Genomic DNA, 22,018 nt, shown 5'->3' with positions numbered 1-22,018 from the left:
TGGGTTCAATCCTCAACTGATGCAAATTGGACATTATAAGGACAACTGTCTTGTCTTCCTATTCTCCTGTTTGTTGCTCAGAATTGCCTAAATTTGCCCAAAAGTTGCCCGGACCCGACCCATCGCTGCGCAGCAGCTATAATTGATCAAATGAGTTTTGCTTTACCTCTTCCGTGGGTGTAATAGTGTAAAACCCCCAGCAGCCTCAGCCGTGGTTGTGCTTCGACTGTCAAGACATGTTAGAACCTCTCTGTCTCCTGTCTTTGTGTCTTTTCCCTCATCCATCAGTGCAGACGAAGGTATGGAGGCCAGAGGTGACAGATTCTGTATCTTCGCAACTCTGTGTTAAGACGCGACTGATGGATTGTTGCTGCAGCGTTGAGAGGCATCCGTCTCCGGGGACTTGACCTCAGTCTGATGGAGACAAACCCCACTAGATCACTGCAGAAGAGTAGTGTAGTGTAGTGCTTTGCTTTTAGCTTTGCTGCAAGTTATTTCACAACCTCTCCTAAAGGGGCAGTCCATGTTTTGTTTTTGTTTTTGTGGTAAAGAAGCTACTGTACTTTGAGTTAGTGTTGATATTTGTTTGGTTTGAAGTTTTCCATCTGCTTAGCATGCAAACTGTACCACAGAGTTAGATTGTTTGCAGTGATTTAAGTCAATATTGGTCAAATAACTAGGTCAACAGTGGGTGTAACTCCCACTCACTCTTTGGCACATAGCGTCGAGTTGATTAAAGTGCTTATTTACCAACTATCTCCAAACAGACTGCGTAGTCCACTTCTGTTTTAATCCCACTATTCTCCCTTCACACCGGTATAACCTTAGCTGGTTGTGTATTTCTTTCTGGGTCAAACCTCTCCGCCCTTCCAACCGCTCCACCGTCCCTTAAATCCTCCCGCTAACCCCCGCAGCTACATTCGTCGTCGTCTCCCACTCACTTCAGGACTAAGCTGTGTAGAGAGAGAGAGACGGTGGATGGATGGATGGATATTCCAGCACTGTGATTCAGCTGCAGCGTGTCGGCACAGGCCTGCGCCACACCTTAGTGTTGGGTCTGAACGCATCATTCACTACAGGCAGGAACAACACCCTGCCTCGCTGTGTGGTTAGACATTCTTCTGTCAGCACTAGCTGGCTTATCCCAGCCTCCCAAACATGTAGTCCACTAAGCAAACCTGCAGCTCCCCAACAAAAAAGACCCCTACATGTGTAGTTTATTGAAGTCTGTCCAAGCTCATTTCCATCAGTAGAATTTCATGATATTTAACATAGAGGAATACATAATATAATTGAATAGCCTCATCACTAAACTTATGTATTGTGTCATGGGTCAACTGTAGTGTGGGAATACAGGTTGAATTTAATTTATACAAACTGTCACAACAACTCACCTTTTTAAATTAGCTTTTAATATATAATTTTGTGTGTTTTAAAATGTTTTATTGCTGTTTTTAATTATATTTCACTCTGACTTCGCTCTATTTTATGATTTTTTAAGTGTAAAGTATCTTTGAGCATTTGTAAAAGCGCTTACAAATAAAATGTATTATTATTATTAACATTACTATTTATCGCACTGACGGAAATTTGCTTGTGCTTGGACACACTTTAGATAGTAGTCAGGTCAGGTGGATGTGTCATATGTTTATGTTTCTGTGTGATTTCTCTGACCTTGTCTCTGACATATGCTTGTCTGGTTGTTTTTTTTCACACCCGCCCCTGTCGACTTGTCTGGAATCATTCCTCTTTCTGCACCTCTGGTTTCTGCACTTTCTCTCACCTCCTGTACATCACCCCCTCTTTTTTTTTTATCTGATCCATATGCTACTTTCCCTTTTCTCCCTCTGGAAATCTCTTGCCTGTTCCACATTGCTTTGCTCTACTCTTAACTCCTCGCACAACCCCTCTTCTCTTCTCGCACCCCTTTCCGCAGTTCGGCGCTGTCTTCCTGCCATAACCGCGTGTACCAGAGTCTGGCCAACCTCATCCGTTGGGCCGACCAGGTGATGCTGGATGGCATCGACTTGGAGGACAAGGAGAACGTGGCAGCTGTCACCAGTGTCATCAAAGCAGTGCTGGATGGAGTCAAGGTAAACCATCAGCTGATAAGAGGAAATACTGCGTTGTGGCGTTGGCTACATCCTCCTGCGGGCTTTTTTTTTTATATATAGATAAGATTGAATGCTTCTTGTGTTTGTCTTTCTATGAACAGGAACTTGTGAAGCTGACTATCGAGAAACAGGAACAACCGTCACCCACCACTCCCAACAAACCAGCACCACCTGCTATTACCACGGCAGAGAGGTGAGTAGAGGAAAAGCTCACTCATTCAGACTCCACTCATAGTATTGTAAAATTCAGAATATACGTAAGTCGCACTGGAATATAAATCACAGTCTATTTTTGATGGTCTCAAACTGGGAAAACAAGGTTTTCTATTCCTATTTTTTAATGAAAACGTTATACAAGTTATTCCACAAGTCCACTTTCATGTGGTCGCCTGTTAAAGGGATACACCAACATTTTTTTTTTCGTGTCTTGCCTCACTCCCGAGTCCATGACAAGCAGATAGACACCATCCTTTCAACTGTGCGTGCAGTAACAAGGGAGATAGAGGATGGTGTCTGTCTGCTTGTCATGGACTCAGGAGTGAGGTAAGACACAGAAAAAAAATGTTGGCATATCCCTTTAATGCCAGGTGTAAACGTGGTTGAAATTTACCTTGGTCTATAGGTCGCACCGGTGTATAACCCGCACCCAACGTTTTAGATGGAAAAAAAAGTTTGACGGTAGTTTAGTCGTTCACTCACTCACACAGCTTTTCATGTGCATAGCAGCAGCGTGCCGTCGGAGATGCCCTCGATAGATCGGGAGCAGGAAGTCTCGAGTAAGACGGCTCCAGCTGCTGCTCCTGCAGAGGCTGCCACCGAGATCCCCGACGAGGACGTGGCCCCTCCCAAACCGCCCCTTCCTGAAGCAAAGATGGCAGAGCTCAGGTGAGAAACTGCAGCTGTGATATACTGCAACCTCTCTATACAGAGCAGCTCATGGATCCAATTCTGAAATTCAGGGTTTTGTTCGATCAAAGTGAAACTCGTAACAAAGTCATATGAAATATTAATTTTGAAGGACGTATGGTGCAAAAAGCATAGGTCAGTGTTTCATGTGGTTTGTTGACATCATATTGTCTGAAAGGTTTCATCAGATCTTTTCCAGACGGAGCAAGAGATTTTTCTATCCTCTGTTCAAAGTTTCCATTTTGTTTTTTTCTGGTTTTATTTTTCTAATTTTGTCTCCATTCAAAGAAATTCAGAGATGTGGCTTAGCGGTTGTGAGCCCACAGAATTTTTTTGTGACCTTTTGCACTTGAGTCAGAAAAGCAGAAGAGCCCGTTCTGCATTTATTCATAGCAGCTGTTTCAGTTTACGCAGAGGTTATTTTTAAAACGATTTCTGACAACATTTCACACGCATCAAATGAGGAAGAAGAAGAGGTTTTAGGATGCGGGTATGGGAAGGGTGAATTCCCCACGTTTTTTTCATTTTCATTGATTCGGAAATAAGAAATATTTTAATTTCAAACTCCTGAAAATCTTTGACAAGTTTCATACTTCAAGGTCACTTCAGGGTGTGTTTGTTGTTCTGTCTCTTCCTTCCTTACTCTTTCTGCTGTCTGTCTCAATTTCTCTCATCTTTGGTTTCCCTTTGGATTCTGGGAACAGAGCACAGTTGAGTGCTGACGCTGGCCAAAGGAGACCCTCTCAGAAGGAAAAGTACGTTAGCCTGTAGGATCATCTGTCATTATAACACCCCACCCTAGACCTCCCCCCTCCCTCTCCATAAACCTTCTGGATTGGATGAAAGTTGTTGTTGTTTTTTTTTATTTGCATGGTTGCATTCTCCCAACGTTTGTGCCATCCTCGAAGAACATCATCCAATCAGAAGACCGTCCAGTGCATGAGAGTGTGTGACTGACCCGTGCAGTGTCTTTCCACTGGCCTCCATATCATGGCGCCTTATGTCCAGCTCGCTGCTGCATTTTGACCTGGTATTAACTCTTGAGAGAATTTAGGTTTGACAAGCAGGAGCAGCTTCATGTCATAGCTGAGAGAGGCTAACATGAAACAACCCTCCCATTCATCTCACTACTTCTCCACGGGGGGCGGGGGGGGATAACAATGTGTGTGTTCATGTATTCATACATGGATTTGTGTGTGCATACATGTCAGTGCTTGCCTGATTGTGTGTATTGACTTTGCCTCAGGGACAATGACATTCAACGTACCTACCTGTTGCTTAATTCTGCTCTGTGTGTTTATCTGTCAATAGTCCTCCACCAGCTCTCCCCCCTAAGAAGCGCCAGTCTGCCCCTTCACCTACACGGGTGGCAGTCGTTGCCCCTATGAGCCGCGGCTCCAGTCTGCCCTGCAGTGTGCACAGACAGGTGAGGCTGTCGCTCTATTTCAGAGTCGGAGAGTCCGTTTTATTGTCATTCATAGTATATTTGCATGTTCTGGAACAAATTTACAAAAACACAAGGCAGAAAGACAGAAACATCACTAGAAACTCATCCATTATAGCCTACCTTCATTATCAGTCTTAGCACATGTCATCACAACAAATACATCCACATGTGCATGTTACATTAGATCAGTGGTTCCCAACCTTTTTTGGCTCACGACCCCATTTTGACATCACAAATTTCTGTGATCGCGTCCATCAATCATATTTTTATATGCTGCATTATATTTGAACTTGATTTATATCCGAGAAAGTATAGAATATAGTTGTTTAAGATTGGGTGTGTTGTTTTTAATCATAATTTTAAAAAGAATGGTAATTGGTTAAAAAAAAAAAAAAATCTGTAATTTTTATCAATTACTAGACATTTCAGGCGACCCCATTTGAATTCCAGGCGACCCCACATGGGGTCCCGACCCCAAGGTTGAAAAACACTGCATTAGATGATTGAATAATGTGTGTGTCTGTGCAGCAGCAGGACTACGAGCAGGAGTTCCTGCAGAGGCGTTTCTCTGGAGGGAGCCAGTCGTACGGCGGCGACTCTCCGCGTCTGTCTCCCTGCAGCAGCATGGGGAAACTCAGCAAGTCTGACGAACAGCTGTCCTCCATGGAGCAGGACAGCGGTCAGTGTTCTCGTAACACCAGCTGTGAGACTCTCGGTAAGAATAAAAGAGGTTACAGTAGGGATGTCACGATTACTTGTTTTCACAGTTTTAAATGTCAATTAATTGTAAAAGGTTCCTAAAAAATACCGTCACTTTCCAAAAAAAGATTTTGTCGGAACCGTATAGGCAGATCAGCGCAACACGAATGCAACGAAAATGAAAAGTTACACAACCACCGCGTGTGTAACTTTGTTTTCGTCCTATGCGAGTTGCAGAACAGAGACGCGCACGAGTGGTAAAACGGGTCGCCAGCCTGTAAAGCATGCACGAAAAAGTAGCAGCTCAAGGAGGAAATACGTCTAATATGTATCACCACCTGCAGGATACCCACTCAGCTTTGTATGCCAAAGTAAAGGGTAATTGCTCAGATACTGAGTTAAATTAGGTTAATGTCAATTTACCTAATGTAACACTGAATTGGTAGGAATTTAAATGTTAGCGTGTTATTTGTAATAAAAAAAAAAAACCGATTAAAATAAACGTAAAATTTGTTATGGATGACAATTAAGGACTTGAATATTTCAAACATTCCACCTGGAGGATTAATAAATTGTCTTATATTAATAGATATTTCAAATATTTTGTGTATATAATTAGTAATATAATTATATTTTGACCATATTTGATTTTATACATTCATAGAGTTGTGAAATGAATTAATGCATAATAATCGTGATAATCGTAATACCGCGATTATTTCTCTGACAATAATCGTACCAGGAAAATCTATAATCGTGACATCCCTAGTTTACATTAAACTGTGCACGTATTGTATATTACCTCCATTACATGAAGGAGCACAGACAAAAGGTTTGATAAGAGATCAGGATATTTTGCTACCTGAGGACCGGCAAACCTTTGCTCATGTGCAAGTTTATCCACAAGTTTCCGAAAGTCCTCTATGGTCAAAACTGGAAACTGGTTTTGCATTTCCGGTGGAATTTTACGTTTCCATGGTTTTCAGTCGTTGTCATAGTTGCGGTAAATGCACGGATGTATTAATGCTGGCTTTTAACACGGATGTATAATTTGTGTGATATCCATTGTTAAAAGCTGCTGTGATGATCCATGCGTTTTACAGATTTTCATTGAAAAAATGAAAAAAAATCCATGCATTTTACCACAACTACCGAAACCATGGAAACCTAAACATAAAATTCCACCGGAAGAGCAAAACCAGCACACGTTTTTGACGTTCGGAAAAAGGTGGATATGTTATGAAGCTTTGTGTTTATTGTACGATGACAAACATGTAACGTTTACCTTTTCTTCACCTTTTCCAGACAACACAGAGAACTACGACCCGGATTACGACTTCCTCCACCAGGACTTGTCAGTTGGGGAAAACCTGCCCCCGATACCGGTGGGAGGGTGCCTGAGCCCCCTGCCCGAGTCTCACAGCGAGTCCTCGTCCCCGGTCCCCGGACAGCACCCGTCGCACCCCCGCTTCACCGCCGCTCCTCCGCCGCAGCAGCCGCCAGAGTACTGGACGCCGCAGCCCAACCAGCTCACCAACCCCTTACAGTCGTCCCGCGTCAGCGCGCCGCCCGCCCTGCCCCAGAAGAAGCGGCGCAGCACGCAGGCGTCGCCCTTCCCCGACGGCGGGTCCCGGGTGCTGTACGAGCGCTACCCCTCCCAGTACGACAACCTGTCGGAGGAGGAGCTGCACCCGACGCCTCCGTTCCCCCTCTTCACGCCCATCTCGCCCATGCCCCAGACCAACGGGGGCGTGTTCGTCGCGCAGTACGTCGCCAGCGAGAACGCAGACGTCCCCGCCAGCCCACCGCCACTCCCAGAAAAGAAAAGCAGACACAGTAAGTGAAGGGAAAGGGAAAGGGAGGGGGGGGCGGATGATGAGGATGTAATGAGAAGACCGGGGAAGAGAAAAGATGCCTGAATAGAGGGCACAGAAGCAAAGGAGAAGAGGACAAAGAGTCTAAAGAAGGAAGGAATAAAGGAAGGGATGAGGTTGATTTAGTGAAGGGACAGCGGGACATTGGCTGCACTTCATCATCAGTTCATTGTAGCATAGCTCATGTCAAGGAAATATTCCAGTGTGAATAGAGGCAGGAAGTGAATACCAGGATGTGCTACAATGGGTCCGGCTCCAGGGGCACGGAGGGCAACATTTGGTCATTTCCTGACACGCCTGCTACATCACTTCCTCTCCGGCTACTGTATTATGTCATTCCATACAGTCAGAGCTTCCTGCTGCTCGATGAGACACCGGCTAGGCGCACGTGTCATTTCAAGTGATACTTCATAAATCACACATAAAGAAAAGTCTGTTCTTTTTTAAAACTTTTTTTTACTTTTTTATTTTTTTAATGGAAACAGGCAATAACATACACAATTTATAAACTGACAATAGAAACAGAACAGAACACAAAGGACAGAACAAACCTGACGACATAATAAAGCAGGACCAAAACAGGACAGAAAAGTAAAAAAGAAAAAAAAGGGATGTGAAACTACTAAACTTAAATTTACAGTAACTACTTAATATACAGTTTTTCCCATTTTTCGTTATGCATTTCTACCTCATCTTGATTTGTTGTGATAACTTTTTCCAAAAGAAATTGGCGTCGCACTTTATTTCTAAAAAAATCTGAATTCAAAATTTCAAAAGTCCGTTCTTGACTTTATAACTCCAGAGTCATAATTCTGAGCCATATAAACATTAAATATTATGTAACCTGCTCCCATCTGCCTCCTCCAGTTCTCCAGTACATGCAGTTTGTGGAAGACTACTCGGAGCCGCAGCCCTCCGTCTTCTACCAGATGCCGCAGAGCGAGAGCATCTACGAGCAGCGCAACAAGCGCTTCCAGGAGGTCTACGGCTTCAACGACTCCTTCAGCAGCACAGACTCCGTCCACGAGCCGCTGCTCCCCCCGGCACTGCCCCCGAAACAAAGGCAACTGGTAAGGAAGCCCCTCCGTGATGTGAGTGTGTGTCTCACAAAATAAAAATGAATAGCAAGGTTCACCAATTTGGAGAATGTGCACAAAGCTGCCACTTAATGTGCTGAAATTGCTCCGTTCATTTTCCTTGTATTTGAGCCTGTGGAGCCGTCATTGATCACACTATCCATTTTTGAGATTACGCCTATAATAACATCAGAAAGAACATCGTGAGGACACAATACTGTATTAACCACCCTGTGCAGTCGACTCGGTGCTGGGACGGACAAATGGGAAAGAATGCAGATTGCATTCTTTGGCTAAAGTACCTTCCAGTGGTAATCCTCATCAATTTTCTCTCCAGCCTCGTCCTATCTTGTTATCTCTGTCACCTATTCAGCCTCCTCCTCCTCCTCCTCCTCACCCTCTATCTCCCGCACTCGACCGTTTTTTTTTGCAGCCGAAGCAGACATCTGTGCGTACACAGAGGTGTTTGGTCGTTAGCGGGAGATAAGCCCAGCCTTTATCAGGCCCACATCAGATCCAGCGCACTTATCTTAATCTGGGTCGGCGTCTGGGTTAATTGAGACAACTGTCTGACAGTGAGTCACTGTGGAGAGAGGAGACGAGAGGTCATAGCTGCAGAGGGGACATCGGGATGAGCCATGATGAGCCCTTTTTCAGCCCCTAAAAACTCATTTTCTCAATCAGCTTTTTTATTATGAGCAGTGGGTTTCTAAATTAACACGATGTTTTATGCCACAGTTTGGACAGTTTTGGTTGGATATGTGAAACATGCACCTCGGCTGGCTGGGGAAATGACAACTCAAAAGTTGAGTTTCTTTGTAATGGTGACTATAAAACGTGCAGGTCATTGCATGATAAGTCGATGGGTCATGTTTTGCCAGATGTCGTGTACAGAGTTCTCACCTGGAGACAGATGTGCCTGTTTTTCCATTTGTATATGTCACACATTGATCTGTGGTTGGCTTTAACTTCCTGTAGCGGTGCAGATACAGTACGTTGTGTGGACAGTAAACAGATGGGGAAGCTACTATAGATTTACAGTATCATAACACGGGAAAGAAAACAGACTTTGCGGCTGAGTGGCAGTCTACACACAGGCCACCTCGGTTAGTTTTTCTTCGTCCTCGTTGTCCATTGTCCTCTATCTGCCGCCATTGTGTGTATATGGAGCCCCGTGCCCAGCTCTTATTTTTTATCATTCTTTTGTCTGAGCTTTACAGTCCCAACTACGCTCATCTCTGCTCCTGCTGCAATGCCTAATCTGGCCTCATGTTTTGGACTTGATGAGCTCGTGGCCCAGTGGAATAAGCCTGTTTGCCTCCAACATAAACCCATGTTCCAGGCTTACACGCTTTGGCGACTTTACACGGCTTTGGAAAAGGAAAAAAAAAAAGTAATTTCAGCTACTGTGAAAACACCAGTATAGCATATTGGCCCTGTTTAGAGCATGTTGTCGTAGATGGCCTGGATTCTGCAAAGCCCTTAAAGCTCAGGGACATTAAAGAAGGTTTATTGGACGGTCGCAGCGGACGTGGATGTGTGTTACCGGCGCTACACGTCACATAACCCCTGTTGTAATTAGGCCCTTCTAGGAATAGCCTCGAACTTAAACATAACGCCACCCTCGCTCATATTCTTTAACACCTCTACAGCATCAGTCTTTCACTTCTCTGTTGTTATTTATATCTGCAGCCAATGAGCTGGCATTTCTCAGCTGAACTCCCAGAATCCTCCTCCTCAGCTTTCACTACTTTGACCTCACTACTCCACCGCTGGACTTTGATTAAATCTGCTCTAATTCAGTCTTGCTTTACTAGTATAATCAACTGTCCCCTTTTTTTTCTTCTTTTTCCTCCCTTAACACCCTGTTTCCCCCCTTTTTCTTTCTTTAACCTCCGTTTCTTTCTTTCTTTCTTTCTTTCTTTCTTTCTTTCTCAGGCCTCCCACTCTTCCTCCCCCTCTTCCTCCTCCTCCTCTTCTCTCTCCTGCCACCTCCAGCCGTCTGTGGCGGCCATGGAGGAGGCGGGCTCTGGGCTGGGCCTCAGCATGTCCGTCTCTAACTCCTACCTGATTGGCCAAGCATCCTTGACCACACCCACGGTGAGTTCCCCCACCACCCCCACCCACCCCCCTCCTCAAAATAACCCCATCCCTCCCTCCATCCCTCCCATCCTCCACTCTGGTGTGGGTGTTGTGTGGTCCTGGACCGGTCCAGGAGTGGCTTGACCTTTGTGCGTCTCCATATGTGATGCAGTCTGTCCATGTATCCCCCCGCTGCCCTTTTTTGCGGTTTCTGATGACCCCCCCTCCTCCTCCCCAAGGGTCAGTGGTTTGTTTGCTGTGTGGTCCTTTATTTTGTCCATCCACCCACATCCATGTGTGCATTTTTTCATGGTGATATGGTGTGATTAATTTGTGCGCTTTTGTAGTGTTTCACAAGTGTGTGTCTGTGTGTGCAGTAGTTATTTGTTGTGGTTCCGTGTAGCCTCTGGCGTGCCGGGCTTGTGTGTTTGTGTATTTGTGTGTTTGTGTCGCACTGAGGCATTCCTCCACATGACAGCTAATTTATTTGACCCTTTCTCGCTTTTTCAGTCCGTCTGCCTTCAGAGATACAGTCAGTGAGTTGTGTAGTGTGTGTGTGTGTGTGTGTGTGTGTGTGTGTGTGTGTGTGTGTGTGTGTCTTGAGAAGCTCATCCAAATATCACAAGAGTCTGTCAGGCCTTCAGGTCCGGGCGCACAAACAGCCCTTTGTTGGTCCAAGTGGAACGTCTCAACCATCAACAGGTTCTTGTTAATGAATTAGCTCATGGTTAATCAGTCCTGTACTCCTGTTAGTTAGGGCCTGACCCTGACCCCAGAGCAGTTACAGTGGCTTTGCTCCGTATTTTTTTTGGGGGGGGGGGTGTAAGACGGGTTGACCCACGATGACCCCATGGTGTGCGAGTCATGCGAAGACACGGTGTGGATCTCCCTCAGGATATCTCCAGAGGAATGCAGCACCAGATGGACGTGATGGAAAACACATTCCTCCACAGTTTCTGCTCTTCTTCCTTCCTCTCTTCTTCTTAAAGGGATCTGCCAACATTTTTTTTTTTCTGTGTCTTGCCTCACTCCAGAGTCCATGACCAGCAGATAGACACCATCCTTTCGACTGTGCGGGCAGTAACAAGGGAGATACGGGCAGAGCTGGTGCACCGCTAATTAGCTTAGCTCAAACGCTGGAAGTGCATAGGTAGTGTTAGCCTGCCTCCTACCCGAGCCGAAATCAGCAGTCAGAAGCTGATTTCATTTTAGCTCTAAACTCTGTAAATATATCACTTTATCGACATTTCAAACATTTTTAGGGGAGAAAGTAGCCGTTTAGATCAGCAGTGTGTCGTTAATTTGTCTAAATACCAGCTGTTTACAATTTTGTTTGGATGAATTTGGCGCTACTCAAGCTAGCCGTTGTGGCCAACGCACTTCCGGTTACTTTCACAAAATAAAACACCCGTTGCCCTTTACATACAGAAAACCATGACTATATAATTTGTGCTTTTACTTTGAAATAGGAAGCTAACCTACCCTCGATGTAGCTAGCTTGAACCAAAATAAACCGTCTTTGCTTGAACCCTCCGTTTTGACCGATTTCGCCCCGTCCCGCCATTTGACCGCTCAAGATGCCTTACCGGAGAGTTTTGTCAGCTCTGAGACGAAGATCGGCCCGCCGGTTTCTGTTTAGAGTTGCTGAAGAGTTTCTCTGGTGACTTAAGGTGGAGGCAGGCTAACACTACCTATACACTTCCAGCGTTTCAGCTAAGCTAATTAGCGGTGCGCCAGCTCTGCCCGTATCTCCCTTGTTACTGCACGCACAGTCGAAAGGATGGTGTCTATCTGCTTGTCGTGGACTCGGGAGTGAAGCAAGACACGAAAAAAAAAAGTTGGCGTATCCCTTTAAATCCGCCATCCACACACACACTCCTTGTACTTTCTCGTATCTGCCTAGTCTCCCTCTTCACCACCACCATGCTGCAACCTCCATGCCCCCCAAAAACACACACACACACACACTTCCACACCTCCCATTTGTCTCCTACTGTGGAATGTTTGCATTCCTCAACTCCTTGGGGCATGATGTTTTTTGTTTTTTTTTGGGGGGGGGTGTCATGGGGGAGGTAAACTCATGCCAGGAAACCTGCTTTGCATATGTTGAATGGAAAGTGAAGAAAGAAAATATCCGTTAGTACCAAAAGTTTCTAATTTGATCAGTATTTGCGAGCTTTGTGTTGTTGAATGAGTGGCCGGCTGATCCTACGTGAACACGTGCATGCATCCCCCTATGTGTCTATTTGTGTGTGTGTCAGCGCAGCCGCGTGTGCGTGCGTGTGTGTGTGTGCGTGTGTGTGTGTGCGTGTGTGTGCGTGCAGTGATCATCAGTGATTTGTGTATGCACCGCTTTTTGCAGGAATGCTGCTACGGGGCTGGTATGCACAACGTGTTAAAACAGGTTACTGCTACCTCCCTGCTGGCAGGCATCTCCTCAGCTGGCCACACACACACACACATACACAGACAAGACACACACAGGTACATTGTGACATCTAGAGACAATACAGTACATAATCAAAAGTTTATGTCAGCCAATCCCTGTCAGTGTTTCTCTGTCAAACATCTCTGTCGTCTCATCTTCCATGTTATCTCACCGGAGATGTTTCTTCCTTTTCGCCACTGGTTCCAGTTTTGCATTCTTGGGTGTATGCGAGTGTGCAGCGAGTGCATTTCATGTTCAGGCACATCACTTCCCATAAGTCCAGGCTTTAATAGAGGTGTTGGAGAACGAGGTGCACACTTTTTTCCCGGCCTTCTCTCTCCTCTGCCTCCTATTGTTAGGATTTCTTTTTCTGTCTGCTCTGTCTTCACCTCTCTAATCCTTTTAGTCCTGTCTTTTTTATATTTTTATTTTTCCTTTTTTCCCATCTTCTTCTTCTTCTTCTTCTTCTTCTTCTTCTTTCCTGCTTTCGTTCTTTCCACCAATCGCAGAGCTTGGACCAGGTTGCCTTGACCAATGCCACCATTCTGGATGGTAGCGGGGGCGGGCCCAACGGTTCCCTGGCTGGCTCAGTGGCCGTCTGTCTTCCTTCTGAGTCTTCTCTCACTGACTCTCTCCACACCTCAGCGGTGAGCTTTTCACTCAGGATAGACGCTGGAAGCACAAGCAGGATACAATACACTCTCTCTCTCTCCGACAGATTATTATGTGATACAGGACCCCTTCTTCCTCTTTTGGCAGCCACTTTGGTATTATTCAGTATTGCAGCTCAGATGATGATGATGATGATGATGATATAATGACTCATTCACGTAGTGGCATCTTGTTGTTGCTATCGCTGCCCACAAACTGTCTGCTGTCTGATTATCGGTCTTAAAGGAATCCCAGTTGAGCATGTTGCACTGCATGTTTCTTTTTTTTTTTTTTTTGCCACAGTAAATACTGTTACCTTTGTAAACCATGCACTCCAGTGCCACCTGGTGGTCATGACGACTGAGCTGGAAAAAACAAACAAAAAAAACGCACCGCTCCCCCCTGTCCTGTACAGTACAGTACCACAGCTCGGCTAGCCCTTCCTTTAGTCACATATTCTCCACCCTCCCTTTAAGAAAACACAACTCTGTTGCCCCTCTCCGCCGCCTTACGCCTCGGTTTGTGTCCCTCCCTCTTTTCCCCGTAGAGCGAGTGCGCGAATGACGAGGGCGGGGAGGGGGAGTACGTCAACTTGTACTCGTCCAGCCAGGCCAATGGGGAGCTGCCTCTCTCCCTCAGAGTAAGTAGCTGCTGAGCGCTAAAGCTAACAGGTGAAAGGTCAATTCCATCTGCACGCGCCGTCACTTCGGGAGGTAGAGAGGGGGTGGGGGGGGTGAGGGTTATGAATCTTGTTCTAACTGGCAGACATCACTCTGTCCAGTCATCTGTTGCAGCAGCATCATTGATCGATTCATCTCTCGAACTGACGGCGCCGAGATGGAATGTGAATGTGGCCAAACCTGAGTGAGCATGACTTCAGGTTCACGGGTTTTGCCTGTGGGGGGAAAAAAAGAAAAAAGAAAAAAGAAAAAAAAGATGTCCATCTGTATGTTGGTCCGACTGCCTGCCTGGCTGGTGATTGCTGTCTCTGTGGCTGCGCTTCAACTATAATGAGCATTTAACCTTGTTCCGATCTAACACCTGACATGTCGCCGCTCCAAAAGGGATTCTCAACGGTTCACTGGTTTTCAATTTTCCAATAACATTCCCCCATAACAGCTTATGTGCGCTTGTGCATGTGTGACTGCGTATGTGGTTGTATTTGTATTCCTCTGGGTGTGTGTGTGTGTGTGTGTGCAGTCGGTGGGTGTATTTCAGCTGTGTTTGGGTGGTGTGTGTGTGTGTGGGAATGATAGAGACGCACTGTGCAGACGTTTTTGTGGTTTCACCTTTTGGTGCGGTTTCAGTGCGAATGAGTTTCATCTGTGTTGGGACTGTCCTCCTGCCTCAAGCTGAGGAAAAACGCTGCTTTTTTTTTCTTTTTTTTTTTACCCATCAGCCCCCTTTTGCAACCTCATGTGAGTTAACACTAGCAGGGATCATCATAACATCCTGGGACTTGTTGTGTACAAAGAATCCATCCTTCCTCTCCTCTCCTCTCCTCTCCACCAAACATGTTGCATGAGGTCCTGGCGGTCCGTGCGATCTCATCAATAACCCGGCTCCTGTCACTGCATGGAACCGTTCACCATCGACGTTCCATGCTCTGCTGCACAGATGTTGATTATTGTTTTTCCGTCCATTGATTAGGAAACAATTGCAGCTGATGATGTACTTCAAGACCCCACCCCTCAGATGCCATCCACCAATAGCAAAGAGGCTTTGGATAAGGAAAGGTAAGGGTCATAATGCATAGTACCTGTATAAAGCATGTGCTATATATACTAAATCCTTATGCTATCTGTGTTTTTACAGTTGGTAAACAAGAAACCAACACACTGGATATGATTCAAAAAACACAACATCAGTTAAAATGCAACTTTCGCCTGTTTTCTGAGGTGTTCCTGAGCTATTTCACCAGCATTCATAATTAAATTTTGTTTTTTTCCAGCTGTGAATAGCTCCTCAACTCCCTTTGTGCAGTGCGCTGTGGGAGAACATCAACAGCACTCCTGAAAATCAAGAGTTTTTTTAGTAGTCTAGCAGGACTGGAGATGCATGCTATTAAGCCATAATTATGCACGGCATGCACTGGTTAGATTTTGTGCAACCAACACCAGACTGTTGCAAAAAATCAGCCCCAGCCTGGCTCATTGAAAACAGTCGACAGAGTCTCATTAAACATCTTAGAACAGTTCATCCTGCTCTTACAACCCCACCTCCCCCTCCAGGAGCGTCGGGTCTGTTCCCGTCTCCTCGGGGCAACAACGCTGCTCTGTCTTCTTTGGCCAGAGTAACACCCAGAGCTCTGTAGTTTAATTACAGTCCAGACATGTTGCTGCAGCCACCAACATGATGTGATTTGACTGATACATTTCCTAATGCTGTTTCCAAAAAACAAAAAGCTTTCGCAAAAAAAAAAAAAAAAAGTATCACGCAGGTTCATGTAGATGTCACTCTAACATGATTAAGCAGATGACTAATTCATTATCAGATTGTCACAGTCATTGTTCCATGAAAAACTGTCTAGACTGAATTCGATATAAAAATGAATTTAGACAGAAATCTGATAACATGAAAAAACAGGCTACATCTGTAATTCTACATTTGGTAAATTTGATGAGAAATACAATGGTGCATTAGTACAAATATCTGCAACACAGCAGTACGTTTCCTAGAGTGCATCAAGTCAGAGAGCTGTGTTTGCAGGAGATTAAAGTATTGTGTTGGGATCGGCCATGTTTGGCACAACCTCTAACATGCCCACATTATAATATATGATAAGGTTTTGTGTGTGTGAGCCCACCTGTGCTGCAGGTGCACCAGGTGCACCACAAAAATACTAAACGGTGCCTGGCACGACTACAGACAGATTTTGTGGTGTGATGATGGTTTGTGTTAAAGTGTGTGTGTGTATGTGTGTGTTTTAGGAGGCAGAAGTCAACAGAGTCTGGTGGCAGCGATGAGGAAGATGTGGACGAGCTCTCCCTCATAGACCACAAGGAGATTATGAGTAGGATAACACTAAAACAAGAGGTGAGAGACTAGAGACGCGCCGCCGGCCGCTGCTGATGCTGTGTGCACTGTTTTTTTTTAGAAATGTGCTGTGACAGAACGTTGCAGCTCCAGCATACAAAGCACATTTTATCCTGTTAGTCCGGCGCTGGACTAAAAGGTCACCGAGAGTCACTCAGATGTGTAATCAGATCCCGAGATGCAGCGCTGCGATAGCCATTGCTGCCCTCTGGAGTCCAGCCTCTGAAACTGCAGAGCTGGAAAGTGCCAAACCGCCCTCTTCTTCCTCCTCCTCCTCCTCCTCCTCCTCCTCCTTCTCCTCTTCCTACGCCTCCTCCTTCTTTGTCCTGTGTGGTGCAGTCTGACAGACAGATGTGTGTGAATGCTGCTCGCCACTCTGCAAGGTTAGGGGCAATGTGACAGCAATGATTTATAAAAGGAGATAGGGGAGAGATCAGGATTGCAAAAAGGAGGAAAGATTCATGGCCTGTGATGACATTTAAAGGTGTTACAGGAGACGTATTGCAGTGGTGCTGCTTTTATCTTACACTAGTCTGAGTTTTTTTTTTTTTTTCTTCGTCATCAGAGGAGCTGGTGCAGGACAAAAAAAAAAAAAAAAAACTGGCAGAAAGGAAAGGTGCGAGCTACATTTTAGGCTAGACTGCATCACTCCACAGCTACTGTAACCACTCTTCTCCTCTTCTCTGCTTTCACTCCTCACTCACTTCACTCCAATCTTTCTATCTTTCTGTCTGTCATTTTCTCCACTTTGCTCACTCTCCTTAATTTTTTATTTTTTTCCCCCAGAATGACGATGGCCCTGATGTTCGTGCCGGATCAGGAGACATCCTATTAGTCCACGCTACAGAAACAGACCGCAAAGGTACAGTAGAGATTAACACAGGACACATTAAGACTCATACTTACTTAGCCCACATATTTGAGTAATGTTACTGTGCTTCAGGGTCACTGTTACAGCTCAGCCTTGACAGCAACTGTTACGTTCAAAGACGTAGAGATTAACTTGTGTTTGTAAAGTGTGATTCTTTATTTTGACTGACACGGCACCACGTTTCTAATCTCTGCATCTGAGCAGCATGTTAAATAGCCCCAGTCTGCCTCTCTCTCTCTCTCTCTCTTTCTCTCTCTGCTTCACTTATTTGCAATGTGTCAGTCCGGGTTATGTACTGTAGCCTTCACATTTGATGATGTGTTTTCATCTTTAGGTGGTTAATTGGGGAAAGCTCTTCTGGCTGCACATCAAACTGAAATATGCTGTTTTTTTGCTTGACAGATCTCGTTTTGTACTGTGAAGCCTTTCTGACTACATATAGGACTTTTATAACCCCCGAGGACCTCATTAAGAAGCTACACTACAGATATCCTTTTCAAGTCACTCAACGTGTCACTCTGAGCGTAATCGTTTGTTTTGTTGGTCCACGACGACTGTTTTTCTTGCTCAGTGATTTATTTACCAAGGAGAGATGTGTTTGTCTTGTTCAATTTTTTATTCATATCTTTCATTTGAAAATGCTCAGAAATAGAAACCTGCAGTAACAGCACGGAGCTCTGCTGATGGATACTTGAGTCTTAAATTACTACTGAAACTGAAAGTTAATGGCACCTCAGGAGAACAGGAGTGCCATTAGCTTTTTCCCTCCAAGGTTTTTCCAGCTGTGTCGTTGCTTCATGGAGCTTATTATTAGTTGATTAATGGATTATTTCATTAATCAGAAATAACTGAAAATCAGCCAATCCTTTGTTATATTTCTCTTCTCTCGCATTTTTAAGAATATAGACCTTTCCTAATATGTAGAGTCAGTAGCTTAACTGATAATGAAATTAACATTTAGCCACAGCCCCACTTTTTTACTGCAAGATTTAATGTACAGGATTTACTATCTAATGTTTTAGTTTCCAGTTTACTACCGTTGATTTAATATCCCTAAGTGTATTACAAGTAGGTAAAGTTGTTGTTCTATCTTGAGTATAATAGAAGCCACTGTGCGGGGTAATCGTTATATAATTAATTAAAACCACAAACTGTGGCAACGTCAGAGGGATTTGCAAAGAGCAAATCTTGAACACTTTTTATTTTCTCCCTTAATGAAGCCTGATCAAAACGTAATCTTTTGTAAATCTTAGTTAAGCATGTTGTTGTGCTGTACTGTGCTGTACTGTGCTGTACTGTGTAACCCACATGTACCGGTAGTTTTAGAGTTTTCATTGTCCTTCCTTGACCACGGAGCACATACACCAGGTTCTGCCACAGTCCGGACACCTTCAAGAAGCGAGTCAGCAAGAACACGTTTTTTGTGCTGGTTCGTGTGGTGGATGAGCTGTGGTGAGTACGACGAATTCAACAACCAACTCTGTGACCCCGTCGCCTCTTGTTGCATATTTCTAATCGTCCCCCCCCCCCCCCTCCTCCGTCCTGCAGCCTGGTGGAGCTAACGGAGGACATCTTGAAACAGCTGATGGACCTGGTGTTCACGCTGGTGTGCAACGGTGAGCTCAGCCTCGCCCGCGTGCTCCGCAAGAACATCCTGGACAAGGTGGAGCAGAAGAAGCTGCTGCGCTACACTAACTCCCTCAAGCCCCTGGCCTCCCGAGGGGTCTCCGCAAGGTACTGTCTGTCTGTCTGTCTGACTGGGGGACGAGGGGTCGAGGGGGTCGATCTTGTATAGACAGGGTGTGTGGATGCTACAAGTGGAAAGCTGCTGTTTTGCCGTTCAGTATCTTTGGGAAAAGCAGGCAGTGTTTTTGTTAATGGTCTTGATAGACTGACCACCAGACACCATAACACTACTCAGACTAATGGTCATTCCCACATGATGCTTGTACTGTATAATGGTTTAATAATGTTTCCACGGAAGCCATTATCAAAACACTCACTCTTATTTAGCTCTCTTTCATTGCCATGAAAACTGTCTCCTGTTTCCTCCAAGACATTTGGCTTTATACGTTTATTTTACAACATTATTATTTAAAGGGACAACGAGGAGTTTGCTCATATTAATGTGGATGAATCTACATTACCCACACTTGTTAATGGGTCCATTTTCGATAAATATATTGTTTTGTCTTTATGTTTATCTTTATCTTTATTTTCTTATTATTATTATTTAGTGGTCGGCTCGCCCAGCATTTCCTAGTTTCGGTTTCGCGGACGCTGCCCGGCGGGTCATGGGAATAACGGAATAACGCCACCGGATCGCTAGTTGGCATCGTTTATGGTCGGAACTACGACGGTATCCGATCATCTTCCAACCTCTGATTTTCATTCTTGATTTATGAAAACATATTGGCAAATGTTTTCGCTTTCGTCCGTCTTGCGCCGGTCCAAGAATTTCACCATGCACGCAGAGGCTCATGGGAAATGTAGTGTGAAAACCGAAACTCCTTGTAGTTCCTTTAACAACATAGAATATAACGTGTACTCAAAATAAATGTATAAATGAATACAAATCTTAAAAATGTAAAACCATTTTTTTCCTACATACAATTTTTCATCCAAAGCCATCAGTCTTCACTGTGCAGTTCTGAGCCGACTGATCCGTAGATTCCCAGACTCCTGTATCACAGTGTATGGCTGGCGAGCTGCAAACAAATAACACACACACAAAAAAAAAATCTGTGAAACTCTCGACAAAGAGAGGAAAACGTCGCCAAGCTGTATTTTCAAAACGAAACAGAGACGGATGACGGGAGCTCATGTTGTGTCTCTGCTCTCTGCTGCTCTGTCTGTGTTTACATCGCAGCCTTACGATCACCCACCACACAGCCTGTAACTGTTGATGCAGCTCAAAGTCAAGTCTCACTTATTTCAAAACAAGGCAGCTACTTCTGTGCTCTTCTAACCTTAGTTTACATAAGTAAGTAAACAGGACATGTAAGGACAACCCCCAACTGTTTTGTTACCATAAAAAGATGAGATTCAGATAGTTTGTTTCCGTTTTACATTTTGTACATTTATGACCAGACATTCTATAAACCAATTACCAAGACAGACTGGGAGGAATCATTTCAGTTTCAGTTCTGTGGTTAAATCTTAAAGCTTTGGTGATGATGACCTAACAGTGTGTGTGTCCAACAGGCCTGGAACTCTTCACGACTTCCGCAGTCATGAGATTGCTGATCAGCTCACTCTACTTGACGCTGAACTTTTCTATAAAATAGAGGTACGTTGGATTCTCCGTGTCCTCCGTGTCTTCCGTGTTGACATGTGTTGTGTTACGACTTGAACTCCGCCTGTTTTTCCTCCAGATTCCCGAGGTGCTGCTTTGGGCCAAGGAGCAGAATGAGGAGAAGAGTCCGAACCTGACTCAGTTCACAGAGCACTTTAACAACATGAGCTATTGGTGAGAGCGAAACCACAAACTTAGATATTTTAGATTTGTGTCTTAAACCATCTGACCTTCGTAAATATTTAACACGATGCACTTTATTCCTCTGTGTCCTACTACAGGGTCCGCTCCTTGATAATTCAGCAGGAGAAAGCCCAAGACAGAGAGAAGCTGCTCCTCAAGTTTATCAAGATAATGAAGGTTGGTCGTCTTTAACATGTCCGAATGTTTGTGTCATTATACTTTCTGTTCAGTGCAATAACATTTATTCACTTTTCTTATTGCAGCACTTAAGAAAGTTGAATAATTTCAACTCCTACCTGGCAATACTGTCGGCCCTGGACTCTGCCCCCATCAGGAGATTGGAGTGGCAGAAACAGACCTCAGAGGTGACAAACCATGTGTTCATCAAGATCTCCTTCTCATTGATAAAAAAAAAGCATCATCATCATTATCACTTTTATCTCATATGACTCTAACTCCTTGTTCTCTCTCAGGGATTGGAGGAATATTGCACGTTGATTGACAGCTCCTCCTCCTTCAGAGCGTACAGAGCTGCTCTGGCCGAGGTCGAGCCTCCGTGTATCCCGTACCTGTAAGTCAATGATGGTTACATGCATGTTTAAACTGAAACATACACTACTCACAAAAAGTTAGGGATATTTGACAAGAATATCCCTATATAAAGTTCATGCTACAGTGATATTCTATCATGAAAGCCTTTTAAGTAGAAGGATGCTATGGTAATTTCTTTATCTCAAACAAAAGCTAACAACAGTGGTGGCTAATAGCACAACAAAAATCTCAAATTTCAATAACTCGATCAATTTGATCAAAGTGTTGTCTTGGTCTCATGATGTCAACATTTCAACATTGTGGAGAAGAGAGGGAGAGAGAAGAGGACTGTATACAAACATTTAGTTGTGGTTAATCACCTTGTTAGAGAACAGCATGTGACTCAATAAGTACTGAAACACTGAACAATTGGACATGTGCATTCGAAAGTTTAGAGAAAGATTTTAGGTGCATTCTGAAATTTAATCCAACAACATCCCTAACTTTTTGTGAGTAGTGTATATTTCCGACTTGAGAGCCAGGACTTGACTCGACCACCACCTGTCCTTCCTCCTCCAGGGGTCTCATCCTCCAGGACTTGACCTTCGTCCACCTGGGGAACCCCGACCTCATCGACGGGAAGGTCAATTTCTCCAAACGCTGGCAGCAGTTCAACATCCTGGACAGCATGCGGCGCTTCCAGCAAGTGTAAGTCCACTCAGATGAATTTATGACATGAGATATATATCAGAGGGGAAAGCTTTGTAAACATCAATCACAGTAATAAATGTCAGCGGTTTGAACTGGCAGGAAGTATAATGCACC

At 44.6% G+C, this 22,018-nt stretch overlaps 1 protein-coding gene across 2 annotated transcripts in view; it reads left to right on the top strand.

The window, feature by feature from the left end:
• The window catches only part of rapgef1b (Rap guanine nucleotide exchange factor (GEF) 1b), a 50,760-nt gene that overhangs the window by 27,290 nt on the left and 1,452 nt on the right, over positions 1-22,018 (top strand). The window contains exons 4-26 of one of the 2 annotated variants that reach the window (XM_085793003.1): positions 1,937-2,093; positions 2,216-2,307; positions 2,841-2,999; positions 3,725-3,775; positions 4,332-4,446; positions 4,996-5,182; positions 6,472-7,002; positions 7,908-8,110; positions 10,055-10,216; positions 13,136-13,273; positions 13,825-13,917; positions 14,928-15,013; positions 16,208-16,313; positions 17,100-17,175; positions 17,587-17,675; positions 18,548-18,636; positions 18,733-18,918; positions 20,389-20,473; positions 20,559-20,653; positions 20,761-20,839; positions 20,926-21,027; positions 21,136-21,233; positions 21,773-21,901. In XM_085793003.1, the coding sequence (XP_085649129.1) occupies positions 1,937-2,093; positions 2,216-2,307; positions 2,841-2,999; positions 3,725-3,775; positions 4,332-4,446; positions 4,996-5,182; positions 6,472-7,002; positions 7,908-8,110; positions 10,055-10,216; positions 13,136-13,273; positions 13,825-13,917; positions 14,928-15,013; positions 16,208-16,313; positions 17,100-17,175; positions 17,587-17,675; positions 18,548-18,636; positions 18,733-18,918; positions 20,389-20,473; positions 20,559-20,653; positions 20,761-20,839; positions 20,926-21,027; positions 21,136-21,233; positions 21,773-21,901 (3,108 nt within the window). Of the gene's footprint in view, positions 1-1,936; positions 2,094-2,215; positions 2,308-2,837; positions 3,000-3,724; positions 3,776-4,331; positions 4,447-4,995; positions 5,183-6,471; positions 7,003-7,907; positions 8,111-10,054; positions 10,217-13,135; positions 13,274-13,824; positions 13,918-14,927; positions 15,014-16,207; positions 16,314-17,099; positions 17,176-17,586; positions 17,676-18,546; positions 18,637-18,732; positions 18,919-20,388; positions 20,474-20,558; positions 20,654-20,760; positions 20,840-20,925; positions 21,028-21,135; positions 21,234-21,772; positions 21,902-22,018 lie in introns of both variants that reach the window. The other variant, XM_085793002.1, reaches the window with a different exon arrangement.

The sequence above is a fragment of the Trachurus japonicus genome, chromosome 12, assembly GCF_045865225.1.
Source record: "Trachurus japonicus isolate A0001 chromosome 12, Traja_1.0".
NCBI lineage: Eukaryota > Metazoa > Chordata > Actinopteri > Carangiformes > Carangidae > Trachurus > Trachurus japonicus.
Note: the sequence above shows the minus strand (reverse complement) of the source record. Positions and strands in the feature narration are given on the sequence as shown.